General features: G+C 38.3%; 1 protein-coding gene across 3 annotated transcripts in view; it reads right to left on the bottom strand.

Annotated features, from left to right (window-relative positions):
- The window catches only part of RNF130 (ring finger protein 130), a 124593-nt gene that overhangs the window by 38149 nt on the left and 68837 nt on the right, over nucleotides 1-17607 (bottom strand). For all 3 annotated transcript variants that reach the window (XM_036751450.1, XM_036751449.1, XM_036751448.1), the window contains exon 4: nucleotides 1704-1775. In XM_036751450.1, coding sequence (XP_036607345.1) covers nucleotides 1704-1775 — 72 coding nt within the window. The remainder of the gene's footprint in view (nucleotides 1-1703; nucleotides 1776-17607) is intronic.

Raw genomic sequence — 17607 nt, 5'->3', positions numbered from 1 at the left:
ACAAAACGACCCTTTTCTGAAATTCAACTAGGCTGCCTCATGGAAATCACTCTGTGATAATGAATTTTTTATTTTAAATATTTGTGGATAAAATGGATACTTGATTATAACAAGTCCCACTGCTCTTTGGGACCAGCCTACTGCAGAAGAGCATCAAGATGCAGCTGCCTTGTGGGACTACCTTATTTTTTACAATGTCATCATCTACAAAAATACGCTTTTACAATGAAATGCTTCATTGTAGCAAGGGCCTTCTAGCTTTCTATCTGCCCCCTCCACCCCACTGCCACCTCTGCCCTAGGACCTAAACTCATCCTTCTCATTTCTATTTCCAGAAATTCTTTGACCTTCCACCCCTTTCTAGACTTCTGGAATACAACATGATATAGAAGAAAAGTGCTAGATCTGAGAATCGGATGATTTGACTGAATCCTGGCTCTGCTTTGACTCTGGGCCTCAGTTCCTCATCTCCATAATTAGGGGGTTGGACTAGATGACCCCTTTCAGGTCTAAATCTGTGATAAAGTTAGATATGTTTGATTCCCTATATCAACAAAGGAATGCTTTTTGTTAACAGTGAATATATACTTGGGCCAGATCAAGTCAACAGTTTTTAGGGGCATTAGAAGCTAATGTATTACTGTGGCACATTTAATTGGGATTATAGGTAGTTTCTACATTTTTTTGGTAGTGGAATTTAGCCTTTGCAACTATAACTTTGATACTGTTCTTTGAAGTTTCCGGCTTTACATGCTATGTGGAAGAGTGAAGAGCTCTGAAGGGCCTTCAGTTGTCTATATACCCCCCTGGGCTTACGTGAGCAAACTAAGAACTTGATTCACAGAAGTGAACCTGTAAGGAAACCCAACCTTAGGCTTTACTACCAAGCCCAGACCTGAAGAACGTCTAAGCAGTTCCCTCCTTTCAATGGTAGGGAAGAAGATCATAACATAAACTCTGACATGGTTTGAAGCAGTCAGGAAGAGAATTAAGTTTTCCCATCTGCCCAACAATTCTACCATTATAATTATTTTAAAAAGAATATCAAACTTTAGCAGAAGGAAAGCTAACTCTACTTGGAAAAAAAAAAGGAATCAGAGCAGGCTAAGGCCATTTCAATGATACTAATGGCAGCTAGGTGGTGCAGTGGAGTCAAGAAGACTCATCTTCATGTGTTCAAATCTGGCCTTAGACAATTCTCAGCTGTTTGGGCAAGTCGCTTAACCCTGTTTGTTTTAGTTTCCTCATCTGTAAAATGAGTTGGAGAAGGAAATGGCAAACCGCTCCAGTATCTTTATTAAGAAAAACCCTAATCGGGTCATGAAGAGTCAGACATGACTGAGAAACGACTGAATAGTAACAACAAAACGGCAACAGAATTTATCCTTTGGGAGAGCTAGAGACTTCTACAGAAAGTTTCTGAATGACACAATGGAGTCAGGGCTTGAAAGGGATATTTGTAGAGCACCGGCCCTGGAGTTAGGAGGACTTGAGTTCAAATGTTGCCTCAGATACTTGACATACTTACTAGCTGTGTGACCTTGGGCAAGTCACTTAACCAATTGCCCTCCCTTCCCCCCTCAAAAAACAAAACAAAACATATAGCAAATCAAATTAAAACCATAACAGAAGTATTTTTATACACCAAAACAAAATCAATTTTCATTTATTATTTGACATTGTAAAATTCCTTCATATCATACCTTATCACCCTTCTTTACTGTTCTCGTCGTCAATTTGCTGATGGCTTTCTTGGCTGCATCTCCAAGGCGACGCTATAAAAATTGAAAAGAAAAAGCAGGTATTAAAATATCAAGGCTTCAAAAATTTTTTCTTTTAAATAATTTAATTTGTTCAGGTACTAATATCCTGCCTTATTTTCTCTGCCACATCATTCAGGTCTTGGAGTAGAAGATTCCTAAAAGGGTTCCAAATTTAGAAATGGGCAGCAGCCAGATTGTAGGAGCCAGCTGAAGACAGACAGCAACTGTGGCAGAACAGATCACTTGTCCAGCACTGCTGTGACATTAGACGTTCCAAAGAAGTCAAAATTTCAATGGCATTATTAAGAGAATCAAGTGTCAAAGAGTTACCGCTGCATATAGGTCTGTCTGGATTTTTTTTTTTGGATTCAAAATACCATGCCATGTAATATACTTTTTTTGATATTACAAGAACTACTAACACCATCATAAACTCCATGAATTTTATTTACTTTCACGCAAAATGGTGACACTAATCATTATTACATAAATAAACCTTGTTTTAGTAAAATGAAATTCCTAACACTCAGATTCTTTCTCACTGGAAACTACCTCCACTCTCTGATTTCTAAAAACTGTATAAGCCCTTTCTCTAATAACATTTTTTTGAGCTCCCAAGATGCAGTGAGCACATCAATCATTCTCATCTGAACAATCACACTTGTTTCACTTTTCTGTAGTACTGTCCTCCCCTGGGTTCCTTTCCAATTTTTCTAATCTTTTTTTTTGTCAGTTTCTTATGACCTTACACATTGGATATTGTCCAGGAGCCTTTATACCAATCCTTCTGAAAGAGATCATCTACTCTTAGGGGTTTAACTATGTTTATGTAGATAATCTCTCTAACCTGAAATTTACTTTCTAATTTGAAAATACTATCAAATGGACATTCTACTATAAAGGGAGGCCATGGTCCTCCCTTATCTACATTTCTGCTATACTCCTATCCTCCCAAAGAATCCATTTTTTCCTTCTTCTGATTTTGAGCTAAATTTATTACTCACAGATCACTGTCTCCTGCCTTCTTCTGCCATTCCATATCACTCCAGGGAACCTTCCCTGAACAATTCAGAGCCACATGATTCTATTTTACCTAACCTACTCTATTTCGTTATATATAACAATTATTTATCTTCTAAGTATTTATTCCACTCAATCTATTTCTACTCTAATAAAAATAGCTAGCACTTATATATTGCTTCAACGTTTGCAAAGTACTTTACAAATATTGCCTTATTTATTTCTCACAACAACCCTGGTAGATAGATGTTATCTTCATTTTACAAATGGAGAAACTGAGGCAAAGAGAGGTTAAATGACTTACACAGGATCACACAACTAGTGTCTAAAGCTGGATTTGAATTCTGGTTTTCCTGACTCTAGGTCCAGTGCTCTATTATTCCACTTATCTATATTGCCTTTGTGCTAGAAAACATGAGCTTCTCAATTGCCTAGATCACAGGTACACAACTATATAAAGAATATTAACTAGGCTTTCACAGAATTGGATAAATTCGAAAAAGAGAAATATAGACAAAGTATCCTAGGAATAGCTGATGAGGACCAGAACACTTTCAGCCAAGGGGATTAGAAAAGGTAGCATCTATGTCAAGTGTTGATGGAAGATAAGGAATTTTTAAGGAAGCAATTACGTTCCAAGCACTGGGAGACATATTGTGGAAATACATGCATGCCAGTGATGACATGTCTAGTTTGGGGAATAGCTAGTAGGATATAGTTTGATTGAAATAGATTAGATGAGAGAACATAATGAATAAAAGTGTAGATGTAGGTTGATGCTAAGTCTAGCACTTCAGACCAGGGTGGAAAACCTGCGGCTTGAGGCCACATGTGGCCCTCTAGGTCCTCGAGTGCAGCCCTTTGACTGAATCCAAACTTCATAGAACAAAGGGCCTCACTCAAATAAGGACTAATAAATAGAGTAATAAATTTAGGATCTTAAATAAGAAGCTTTTATTTTATTCATGAGGTAATTGAGAGACAGTGAAGCTATTTGAGCATGGGAAGGACATGGTGCCTTAGGAAAGTAATTTTGGAAGCTATGTCAATGATGGTTTGGAGAGAGACTGAAGGGACACCAATGAGGAGGCTATGATAATAATGTGGGTGAGAGGTTATGAAAGCCTGAAATACAATAGTTATCAACTGGAGTAGAAAGATAGGGATGGATACATGGGGATGTCATGAAGGCAGACTCTCAAGGGCTTACAAAGTGACTGGCTATGGGGGGATGAGAGAGGGAAGAATCAAAGGTAAAACTTAAGATTTAGACCTGATGGAGGTACTATCAACAATAAATGCGGAGTATTACGCTGTTGGCAAAGTACGCAAGCTATGCAGGTGGAGCTGCGGGAACAGAGTTTAGAGGGATGAGGGATTTTACATACACACACATGCACACACACACTTGCATGTGTATGCACGAATACACATACATATACACATACACATACTCACACACATACACACCCCTCAGAGTCACCTTGTAGAGATGATAATGGAACTTAACGAAAGAAGATTACCAAAGTGTAGAGGGAAGAGGACAGGGCCCTGAGGGACATACATTTTTAAAGGGAGGATATATAGATGGTGACCTTGGAACATGCCAGCTCCTGACCAGCATATGAGACTCCCTGGAACACACTTTCTCCTGTTCAGGCCTGCCATGAAGTAGGCTTCCTGAGGCCCCCCAAAACACAGACACATTGGCTTTCATGAGGTTGGAACCTTGAATCTTCTAATACCTGCCTTTGGTGAAATTCTCCTTATCTACTGATATTCTGCCTAGAATTAACTCGTAATAGTTATCATACTCTTATCCCTCCTTCCCCATCCCGTGATAATAACCCCTAACTGCCAAAGAATCCTACTCCCTAACTTTTGCTATCTGTTCTTTCATTCCTATCCACCACAACCCTTGACAATGTTCTGCTCCAGATGTGCTCACCCCCTGTACTGTGTCCTCAAGAATGCCTGCTCAATAAGTAAACTTCCTCTTATGTTGAACCCCATTCTTGGTCCTTCCATCTTCTGTCACTCACTAATACCTGGCTCCCTCTCCCTCTGGAGGATACTGCATCTCTAGCAAGCCTTTCCAGTAAGGGATGTACTTTCTCTCCCGGCCTTGAACTCATTGATTATGGTTGGGGAGTCAGGATACTCCTTGCTCATTATTGTACTTCCGCACACTTCTACCACTATTGTTCAGTAATCTCTTCCATGAGGTTCACGCTATGCAAATTTATCTTCCAGTCCAGATGCTGGTGGTCATTAACAACAGACAACAAACACCCTCTCCATAACCCCCCCTGCCCCCAGAAATTCTTCCCTCTTTATCTCAATTCTTGCCATAATATTAGGGTCTTCAACAGACATAGGGAGGTTCCTTCGAATATCCTAACTTCCCAGTTCCTCAATCTACTCAACTCCTATAACCTCCATTCCACTTCTACTCCACACAAGGATAGTCACACCCTTGATCCTACCATCACCCCAAAGTGTTCCACTTCTATATTTAAGAACTTCAAAATTCCTTTATGTCATCACAGTCTTTTACCATTCCATCTTTTTGTGCTGGGCCACTAAACCTGTTCTTCATATTCACTATGACCTTCAATCTCTTTACCTCTCAATACTTTCCCAGACCTCCCTGTACTAGATACATTCTTCTCTTCAACCTTGATATCAACACCAGTTTAACTCTACAGTATGTTCTACTCTTGAATTCCTTACCCATATTCTTGCCAAACCTTAACCCTGAATTATTCCCATTATCCACATCCTTTGCTCCTATTTACATATTGCTGAATGAAGTTACAAAACCACACTGACTGGGTCGGTAGATCTTTGCAAGATTTATGCTATCTAATCTCAACTGGGCCATCAGTGGTAAAAGGAAATGCTTCAATTTCTTCTTAACCAATTCTCCATCTCATTCACTGAAGCATCTGTTTCAAACCTTCTCTACTTGAGCCTTTCACAGCACTCCTCCCCCAGGCTTCTCAATAGAGGACCAAGTTTCATATTTTACCCTTCCCCCCAAATTAGGATGGCATAGACAAGATCCAAGAACTCTCTCTTCTACCTTTCTCCTTATCTCATATTCCTTTGGCCCAATCCCCTACTCATTCCTCCTTCATTCCAGTCTCTGATGAGGAAGTGGCCCTAGTCCCTGTCAATGCTAACCTCTCTGCATGCATCCTTATGAACTTCTTCTATCTTTTCTAGCAGACTGCCCCCACTCTTTCTCTAATCTTCAATCTCTCCTTATCTATTGGCTTTTTCCTTAAGGACTATAAAGATGCTCACGTCTCCTTTCTTAAAAACTAGATTCTACCATTTCCACTAGCTACCAATCCATATCTTTCTTTGCCTTCTCTGTTCAACTCCTTGAAAGAGAACCCTTGGGGCCTTCTCTTCCTCTTCTCTCACTCTATGCTAAGTCCTCTGCAATCTGGCTTCCAAATCCATTATTTAACTGAAGCTGTTCTCTCCAAAATTTCCAAAGATCTCTTAATCACCAAATCTAATATATTTCTCAACTTTCATTCTTTTTTACCTTGCATTTGGCACTGTAGGTAAACTTCTTTCCTGGATAATCTCTCTCCTTTCTGGGTTCTCATGACACCATTTTCTCTTGGTTTGACTCTTTTACAGTCTCCTTTGCTGTCATGCCTGATAGCTATGGGTGTCTTCCAAATTTCTGTCCTGAGCAATATTTGCTGTGTATATTATCTTACTTGGTGATCTTACTTTCCATGGCTTCAGCTACCATTTCTAAGAAGAAGACTGTTAGATCTGTATATTAAGTCTTAGTCTCTCTTCTCAGCTCTAGTACACAAGTACTTAGTGAAGATTTTGCACATGATGTCCCACAGGCAGCTCAAACTCAATGTGTGCAAAACAGAACTCTTTATTCTCCTCCCCCCTCACCAAACCTATCCCTCTTTCAAAATTCCTTATTACTGTCAACAGCATCACTATCTTCTCAATCACCGAGTTTTGCAACTTTGGCATCATCCTCAACTTTTATTCTCACTCTGCAAATCCAATCAGTTGTCAAATCTTGTCATCTTTACCTTTATAACATGTCTCATTTATGTCCCCTTTTCTACGCTCATACAGCTACCACCATAACTCACATTCTCATCAACTGTTGCTTTGACTTGGTATTAATTTTCTAATTGGCTTTCCCTCTGCAAGTCTCTCCCTACTCCAATACACCCTCCACCTATGTGCTAAAGTGATTTTTTTCTAAGCACAGGTCTGATCATGTTACCCCTCTACTCAAACTCTTGTGGCTTCATGTTACTTCTAGGGTCAAATGTAAATTCTTCTGTTTGTCATTTAAAGCTCTTTACAACCTGGTCTCTTCCTATTTTTCTGATCTTCTTACATATCACCTCTTCTTTCTATAATACTGTACAGTTTGGCCGTGTTGGCCTATTTGCTTGCTGCTCCTTATATGAAACATACCATTCTCCTGTCTGTGTTTTTGCCTTGGCTGTCACTCATTCCTAGAATATCCTTTTCACCACTGTCTCTTAGAATTTTCTAACTTCCTTTAAGAATTACCTCAAATATTACCTTCTGCAGATCTCTCTTGGTTCCCTTAGCTGCTAATCTCTTTCCCTCTAAGATTACTTTCCATCTATACTGAATGTATCCTGGATGTTTCTATTTAATATACATGGTGCTTCCCCTGTTAGAATGAAAGCTTCTGGAAGGCAGGGATTGTTTTTGTTTCCTTTGTATTTCTAGTGAGTAGTATAATACTTGGCTCTTAGTAAGCTCTTAATAAATGCATGTGGATTGACTGAACTAGCAAAAAAATCTCTGAAAACCTGAAGAATGGTTAGGAAGGTAGGAGAACCAAGAAAGAGAACACTGTCACAGAAATCAAGGGAAGAAGCATATCCAGGAGGAGGAGGTAGTTAAGCGAGTTGAATCTATAAAAAGGACAAGGATGAAGGCAGAAAAATTATTGGCAACATTTCAGAGAGCAATGTCGGTAGAGTAGCAGAATCAGGTTAGTTAGTTTTGGTGGAAGTGAATGGCAGTGCTGGAAAAAGACTTTCTAAGCAGACATGGCAGCAGTGAAGGAGCTAGTTAATAGGAAGAGAATGAAGATAAGAAGGAGAGAGGGAAAGATCAATGGGGCAAGCTCCTGAATGAGACAGGAAGGGATGGGATCAAGGACATAAGGAGAGAAGTTAGCCTTGGAAAAAGAAAGGGTTACCTCATCCTGAGACAAAAGCACAGAAGAAAAGGACAGGTAAATGTCTTGAAACTGGAAGACCATGAAAACCTCTTTTTTCAGTAAAGAAGGAAACAAAGTCATCTGATGAGTAGGGAGGCTAAGGAAGATACTAGAGGTCTGAAGAGAAGTACTGGATTCCCCAGTTCTTCTGGGGAATGTGATAGAGACAAATAAGATGACTGTCATCTAGCAGTAAGAGTCCAGTGTGGATAGCTGCAATGGCAAGCAAAATGGGACTTTTTGTTGTCTTTTGTTTTGGAATGCTTCTCAGCACTAAGGCAATCTTTGATTGAGTCTTGCCTTTGTTTGTAGGAATGCCCACAACCTTTTGCTAGTTAGGTCATGAGGGGTGTGAAACCCTCGAGAGATGTGAGGCTCTCTGACCCTGAAGAAGGATATATAATCTCTGAGATTAGCATTTTGTTTGGGGCACACTCACTGAAAGAGTATTGGCGAGGAGACTCTGGGTAAGTCGTTGAAGCAGCCCCCACCTCGGCTATAAAAACCCAGATGTTGGTGCTTTTCTCTCTGGTAACTGTTTCAGTATTGCTTGGACAGACAACTAGAAGCCTGTCTGCTGATTTGTGTTTATTTGCTCTATTTATATAATATTTGCTTGTAATTTCTGTTTGCATTTGAAGTCTGAACTTCAGCGGTGCTGGCTTTCCCCCGTGAACTACGTGAATGGTATATGTATGTTTAATTAAAGTGAGATTGTTAACCCTTTAAAGTTGCTTTCCTTAGAAAAGCAGATCAAAGAACCTGTGCTAGCAGCCTTCCTGTGTGCTTTTGTTGTTGGTCTTTCACCCCAACAACAGCTGCTAGCAACACTGTAGTTACAAAAGCCAACATGAATTTTTAGTGGACCCAACTGGCATGATACCACGATTTCCTCTAGCAGCTTCATTCAGCTACTTGGGAGTGAGTGGAGAAGACGGAAGGTGTGAGAAACCCAGGACTGAAGACTGGTAGAGAGTAAACTGAAGAAGGATAAGAAGACAAGGAAATCAAGGTTAGACAACAGTGACTTGTTAAAATGGTAAAGACTAAAAGGAAGAAAGTGAGGCCAGAACAGAGGTGATGGAATGGGAGAACAGGTGAGAATTAGGGGATTATGAGGACAAAGAACAGGTTTAAAAGGAAGGCAGAAAGTAGGTTCAAAAGTTTTAGGTGACAATGAGGTTAAGGTATGACCATTCCTTTGAGTGGCTGAATGGAGATGGAGGTCTTGGGGGCTGATAGGTGAAGTTGGAGGCCAGGGTGTTTGAAGGGTCATCAACATGAATACTTTAGTTAAAACATTCTATATGTGATTGACTGATGTTGTAGGATAGAGAATATTTAATATGCATTACTGTAGGAAGGAATGTTGATTTTAGCAGTCAGAAAATATTAAACTTAACAAAGCTGCACTATCAATAAAGATTATCTTATGTTAGCTATAAAAACTAAATTTATTTTTAAATAGGAAGAAAAACACTTAGATTACTCCAAATGCTTACTGCAGTAGTAACAATTTGTTTTAAACTAATTTAGAATGGCTATTTACCAGATGGTTCATAGGAGAGAGAGAGAAAGGTCGTTGCGAATGGAACAGACATTGTGTTAGCAGCTCAGAAACAGAATGTGTGTGTGTGCATGTGTGTATGTATGGGAGTGTGTGTATACACATATAATTAGGTATGTAGGAAGTAGTTTTTCTCCTTTTTAAACAACTAGTGATGTGCTATGCAGGTGATCTTCTTACATGAACTTTGACATTTCCCCTCCTTCTAGTGTGTCTGTATCTTAATTTATTTTGTATCTACTTTTACATGAACATGTCTTCTCTGATATAATGGGAGGGAAGGAGCTTTCCCATTTTAGTCTTTGTACTGCATTGCTAGTAACCCGCATATTGCCTATCACATAGGATCATAGTTCAGAGCTGGGAAGGTCTCAGAGACTGACAAAAGCCCTCATTTTACAGATGAATAAACTGAGACCTAGGAAGGTTAACTGACTAGTAGGCCCAAGGTCATAAAGACAGTAACTGCCAGTGGCAGAATTTGACCTCCAGTCCTCTGATTCCGAGTCAGGGTTCTTTGTCAGGAAGATCTAAGTTCAAGTCTGACCTCAGATATTATTACCTGGGTGGCCCTGGGAAAGTCATTTAACCTGTTTGCTTCAGTTTCCTCAACAATAAAATGAGGAGAATACATACCTCGTAGGGTTGAGGTAGGGAATCAAATAAGATAACTATAAAGTGCTTAGCACAGTGCCTGGCACATAGTAAGCGCTGTGAGTATTAGTTTATTAATCTTATCATCATTATTATTACGATGGTACTAATAAATGCTTATTGATTGCTCTTTGACATTTTTCTTAATGTGCAGCTCACTTTGTACCTAATAGTTATCTACAAAATATTTATTTGAAAGAATGAACTGCAATTGATAGTACTGTAGACCCTTGTTTACTCACTAAGAATTTATTTAGCACCTACTTTCTGCAGACTATCATTTTAGAGGCTAATGAAGAGGACAAAAAAAGAAAATAAAACCTCTTTGCTTGGGTAGCTCACAGTGGAATTTTAGAGATAAGACATATATATGGACATCAAATAACCAGATAAGAATTATAGAAGGACCAGAATTTAAGAATACCGGGAAGGATCAAATTGTGTCAATTGATATAATGGATTCTTTTTATCCATAAGGCAAAGAAATAGAGGTAGGATGAAATTTATTTCAAAGTAAAATTATAATATATAATATAGATTAATATGTAACACATTACATATTAAATATATTAACTAGAATTAACAATATACTAATATATGATATATAAAATCATAATATCTGTAATTATTTGTACTTAGAGTACATTTGCACAGATAGGAGAAATAATACAAATTATAAAAACTTTTTTTTGTATCAGTTGATGCACCTGATTCTCCTAGTGTTATAAAGCAACATAGAAGCAGGTAAAATACTTTATGACGAATGTAAACTCAATGACTTTCAAACAGCTAAAAATCTACACATCCCCAAGTAACAAAACCAAATATACTTTTTCATGCCAAAAGTAAAAATCAAACTGAATATATAAATGTAGGAGAGGAATCTTTGGGTGGGGTAAATTATTCTTATCAGTCAATCAACAAATGTTTTGATACTACCTATTATATATGAGGGGCAACTAAGTGGTAGGTGGTGCAACGGATGGGCCTGGGGTCAGGAAGACCTATCTTTGTGAGTTCAAATCTAGTTTCAGACTATTATTAGCTGTGCAACCCTGGCCAAGTCATTTAACCCTGTTTCTCTTAGTTTCCTCAACTGTAAAATGAGCTGGAGAAGGAAATGGCAAATCACTCCAGTATCTTTGTTAAGGAAACCCCAAATAAGATCACGAAGAGTCAGATATGATTGAAATATGACTAAACAGGAAACAGCCTGTGCAAACATAAAGTCAGGAAAACATGGGTTATGCTAAAGGAGGATAGTGATTATCTCAGTTTGGTTAGACACGGGCAACATGAAGGGGAGCGGTGTTGGGTGCTAAGGCTGGAAAGGGAAGATGGGGAGAGCCTTAAGTGTAAGACAAAGGAGTGTGGATTTTATTCTATGAGCAATAAGGAGTCACTGAAAGTCTGAAAAGGGAAGCATGTTTTTAGGAGGATTAATCAGGCAGTTTTGAAGAATGGAGACTGAAAACAAGAACTTAAGAAATATTAGTTGAATGGAACTGAACCCAGTATTATCTAATTGCCTCACACAAGAAAGAAGCCAAAATTTCCAGGGGTTTTCAAGGGATGATTAGCTATATGCTTTCCATTTGGAATTTCCCCTAATGAGAATAAGAAAATGTTTTCTTCCTACCCTCTGATATAAAAAGCCCGTTTTCAAAGGAATTCTCCCCATTTCTTCACATAAGAAAAACTGATTCTATTTCAGTGAGTTGCAGGCTCATTTCTAAATTCTCTGAATACCACACACACACACACACACACGCACACACCCCCCTGTGTGTCATGTCCTAGCCTTACCAAATATGCTTGAAAGTTCTGTTTAAGTATATTTGAAAAATATTTATTCAAAACCAGGATTTAAAAATCACTTTCGTTAATGGGGAAATTAAAAGTGCAGGCTTTGATACTGCCTCAACAACAGAGAAGAGATTTATTTCTCTATACCAAGGGATGCTTTGGGATTCTTTAGGAAGGAAGATACCAAAAACAAATCATAAATAATTCACAAATAAGTAGAAAAAAATGAAAATTTTTAGAAAACTGAAACAAATTTCTATAAAAATACACATACTATTCATCTTTATATCTAAAATTAGGAAAACAAATTACTTAGAGACATTCAATTTTACTTCAGCCACTATCTGATCTATGATAAATTTCGAAATCTTTATCACAAAGCTTTCCAATGTTCCTATAAGAACAGCAGAACATTCAACCTGAACAATGAACTAAATCACCAAAATCTGTTATTTCTACTCTCCTTCTATCACATACAAAATGCTTTCCATTCTCAACTGGGCTGCAGTACCTTTATGTGTTTTTCTTGACTCTCTTCCCCCCGAATTTCATTTTGCAGTAGATTTGGTATTAAAAAAATCTCTTCACAATGACATTTTGTCAGGGGAAGTCTAGCTTTGAACTCACTTCTCCCACTGCTAACAGTCCTGGCTTCTCCTTTACAATACCCAAGTGTATTAAACAGAGTCTAGCTGCTGCCACTTTCTCATTAAACTTTGATAAGCTAAGCTTTTTAAACCACATAAAAATTTCATCATCTTTCTTCTGACCTTTGGAAAAACTAAAGGAGGGGAAAAGGTCATAAAATTACTTTGCAGCAGAGTGGTAGGGCTTTCAAACGAATCTACAATTGGTTGCAAAGCAAATACCCTAAAATAAATTCTGTACTTTTGTGGCCTGCACCAGATGGCAATTATATTTAATCCTTCATCATCCACAGGCACCACACTGAGTGCTAATTAAAGTACTATCACAGAATGACAGACTCCTGGGACAAACCATGAAGTTTTTCCAAAGCTCCTTGGGATTGACTGCATCCCACTCACTGTTTTGGGCTTCTACTGTTAAGACAAAATTTCCACCTCTGCTCCTAGTAAATTTACTTTCAGGGAATGATTCTATGGAATTAAAGCTCCCCACTCTTCTTCGTAGAATTAGAATTAAGTTACCCAAATTCTCCATCCCAAGCTGATGGGAGTCAGGAGCAAAGTATACGCAGTATAGTAAAACACAACCCCCTCCATGCCTCAGTAGATAGTCATAATGGGAACTTTCATGGCCAAAAAGGTTTATCACCTGGTAACCAGTCTAGTAAGGAGAGTCTCTGAACCTAGCTGTGTTTGGATGACAGACACACACCAATCCATCACTGAGACAATATTTTTAAGACTTTCATATTTGGTAGACCCTGTTAGATCTTGTGCTCCATTGGAATAGCCTCTTGAGAACTCAGGGTTATCTCCATGTCATGATGAGGCATCACAAAAGAACTTTTAGTAGTACCTAAAAATAAATCCAAGAGAGTCTAAGGTCTTTAACTTTTCTAACCAAAAGAAAAAGCACCTCCCCCAACCTACTTCTAATGAGTATTTATCTATTGTAAAGAAAAAAAAACAAAATACACATTTTTTATAGATAAATGATTAAAATGGGCATTAAAAATAGTTTCTGATTTCTGTGACAAATTTAGGATATATTTTAATCTGCCATAACCAATGAAGTATCTAGGAACAAAGCACTGCCTGCTTGGGTATCTTTTTATCCATTTACTATACCTATCTTGTGAAATGCAGTTCATTTTGACTAGCCTTTATTTCTAAGCTGACTGCCAAGATTATGGAATACTATGGGAGAACATATCTTTCTATTTAATGTTAAGTGTCACTTTTTGGGCAGATTGATGAAGCTACTCAGAATACAAGTTCAAATCTAACCACCACATGAGAGCTTAGACATGGCTATTTAGACTTGATTTTGGCTGGGATCTATATTAAAACTTATCTTTATGCTGTCTGTTAGTTTCCCCAAAAAATCTCTTCATGACTACACCCCCACAATAATTCTCATATCCACCTCCTTTTATACGCTTGCACTGCTACCACCCTAATTTAGGCTTTCATCACTTTTTAAGTGAATTGGTATAAGAGCCTATTTGGTTTCCCTGACTCTAGTCTTTCCCCTCTCCAAACCATGTTGCTAAAATACATGGGTCAGACAATACATACCATGTTCAAAACCTTAAGTGACACTATTACACCAATGGGTAAGACACAGATGTCTTTGCTTGGTATGTAAAAAGCCCTATATAATCTGGATTCAATTCACCTTCCTAATTTTATTTTACAGTATCACTTCTAGCCTCAGTCTTTACCCCTGAGACTTCCCAGAGAACCCTGCATCAGCTCTGCATCCAGGTCACCTGCTTAGGGCCTTTATTTTTGCTCCAGGGTGATCTAGTGGCCATCCCAGGATCACACCTACCTCAAATTGCCAGTTCCTACCTCCTGTCTGTACTCTCCCAGGCTGTATCTGTCTGCTCTGAGTTGGGCCTCCCAGGACATCATATCATGACTTGCCCTGAGTTTAGATATCAAAGAAGGGCCTTGAAAAGTAATCACCTGCCTCTTTTAACAGACCCTTCACCAACCACTGATTACTCTGTCAGGATTCATTCCTTTGTGGTTAGAATACTTCTATCATACTCTCTCCATCCCAGTGATTCTGACCCCTCTGGTTATCTCTGTATAAACCTTGTTCCCCATCCCCTATTGCCTCTTCTCTTACTCCCATTCCCATCAACCCAACCCTCCAAATATCTCTTACCAGATCTACCCATCTGTTTCACCGTGCTCTCTGGAATGCCTGCGCTATAGTTAACAAATTTGCCTTCATCTTAAATTCTACAAGGTTATTATTGCACAAATTTTCCTGGTTCTGCTCTCCTGACTCTGAAGCATCAATTCACTAAAGTCTTCCCAGGTTTATCTGAATCCATTCCTTTTGTCATTTTTATGGCACAGTAGCATTCTATTATATTCATATACCATAATTTATTCAGATATTCCCCAAATGATAGGTACACCTTTAATTTCCAGTTCCATGCTACTTCAAAAAGCTGCAATAAATAATTTTGTACAGATAGGTCTTTTTCTTCTTTCTTTAAGCAGTTTGGCACACAAGCCTAGTTAGTAAAGGTGCTGCTTGGTCGAATGGTACTCAGTTTGGTGACATTGAGGACACAGTTCCACAATGTTTTCAGGAGTAGATACAATTCACAGCTCTACCAGAAGGGCATCAATGTGCCTGTTTTCCCGTAGCCCCTCCAATATTTATCATTTTCCCTTTTTGTCAACTTTGCCAAACTGACGGATGTGAGGTGGGACTTCAGAGTTGCTTTAATGTGCATTTCTCTACAGTGATTTGGAGCATTTTTTTCATGTGGTGATTGATATTATCTTTGAGAACTGCCTCTTCACATCCTTTCACCACACATCAAATGGGAAATGGTTCTTACTCTTTAAAATGGAATCAACTTCTTACAGATCTTGGTAATGAGACATTTATCAGAGAAATCTACATCAAAAGACTTTTTCCTAGTTAACTATTTCTCTTCTAATAGTAACTGTATTGATTTTTCCTAGACTCTATGTTTAAAGGAATGATTAAAGGTTTCTGAAAATTTAAAAAGGAAAAGTGCGTGAGGGAATAACTGCAAACAAAAGAAACTACCTGATCCTGACTGAGGGAGGGGGGAGCAAGAAAAGAACAATAATCTAAGTGACTATGCATAATTTGGGGAACAGCTGAACTGCGATATGTGAATATAATGGAATATTACTATACTCTAAAAAAAATGACAGAAGCCTGAGAATTCTAGGTACTATAAACTGATAAAGTAAAGTGAGCAGAACAAGGAGAACAACTTGTATAAGCACAATAATATTGTCAAATTTTTTTGAGCGAATTAAGAATTCTGGTCAATGCAATGACTAACCATGTCTCCAAAGGACTCATGATGAAACATGCTACTCATTTCATGACAGAAGGGTGATGGACTCGAAGAATGAGACATACTTTTTTGGACAGGTTTACTTATGGATTTCTTGACCATTCATATTTTTTACAAGGGCTTTTTTTGCTCTAGGTTTTTTAATTGGAGGTAGGGGAGGTTACCAATAGTGATGTTCCCATGCCCTCCCCCCAAAAAAGAACCACTGAAATATTTTTTAAAAAATGCAAAGAAGACAACAAAAGGAAGTTCAGAAGGAAGCAAAGACCAGCAGCACAGTTTTGAAAGTAATGTGTGGAAATAACATACAATATGAAACAAACAATATGAAAAAGATATTCATAGTTTCACCTACAATCCTTTTTTTGTGTTATGCTATATATATGGCAATGCTCTTTTTTTGGTGTTTAAATTCAGAATTGAAAATAATATAAAATTTAAAAGGGAAGTAGAGAGCCAGGGTTAAGCTTGGACAGGTTATTCCAGACTTAACCAATTTTTTCCCCCTTTTTTTGGACACAGTTATTAGACTGGAGAATGAATGAAAAAACATTAAATGCTTACCATGTGCTAAAATGCTTATCACATGGTAAGTACTGGTGACACAAATACAAAAGCAAACAAAGTCCTTTTCTTCAAAGAGCTTACATTCTAAGGGGGAGAAGGAGAAATCACACATAGTGGAATGGGACAGAAGGAAGAGGGGCATTTTGGTCCACAAAGTTATAGGGAAAAGTGAAAGGGGCTCTGGGGTAAGTAGCCTGACACACTCCATCCAGGAAAAATGGGAGAGGTGATTTGATCATATTGTAGTTCATGGTTCCAGAACTGCAGGGGATGGGGCATGGTTTGGGGGCACTTCCTCTATAAAGCCCTTGGGGTCCAAGAGTGAGAAGGAAAAACAGTGAGGCACAGCTGAGAGTTTCCTCACACAGCATCCAAGAAGAGACAGTTATTCACCACTGATGATGCAAGGCAGAAGTTCCTGAAGGGCACATTATTTCTGGAAGTACATGGGTTCCAGGGGCTTTCACTTACACCCCAGGCTTAATTACTATTATTAGAGAGCATGAGAAAAAAGAAACATTTAAGTTTGTACGGCATTTTAAGCTTTCACATCCATTACTTCAGTTGATCTGACTCTCAAAAGAGTTTTATGAGGCAGACAGGGAATGGATGTTATCCTCATTTCGTAGATGAGGAAAACTGAGGCTCAGAGATATTAAGTAAGTTTCTCTGGGCTTTTGATTAGTAAAAAGCAGAGCCAATAGTAGAACCTAAGCCTTATGAGGTTTTATCAAGTTGTCTTTCCATCGTATTAAGCTTACTCTTCAACTAATAGCATGGGAGCTGCCTGAATCTAAATGATGTAACAAATTAGACAAAAACAGCCTTATTTTCTTAAGGGTCATAACAGTTTGGATTCTTAAAGCAGTTTAGCTCTCGCTGGCCTTAGAAAGGGAAAGAAATCAGTTTGGGGGCTCATAATCAATAACTTTTACTATAACTGTTATCAATGTGACTTCTG

This window comes from Trichosurus vulpecula, chromosome 3 (genome assembly GCF_011100635.1).
Source record: "Trichosurus vulpecula isolate mTriVul1 chromosome 3, mTriVul1.pri, whole genome shotgun sequence".
In the NCBI taxonomy this organism is placed as follows: Eukaryota; Metazoa; Chordata; class Mammalia; order Diprotodontia; family Phalangeridae; genus Trichosurus; species Trichosurus vulpecula.
This window is presented reverse-complemented; position numbering and strand designations above follow the sequence as displayed.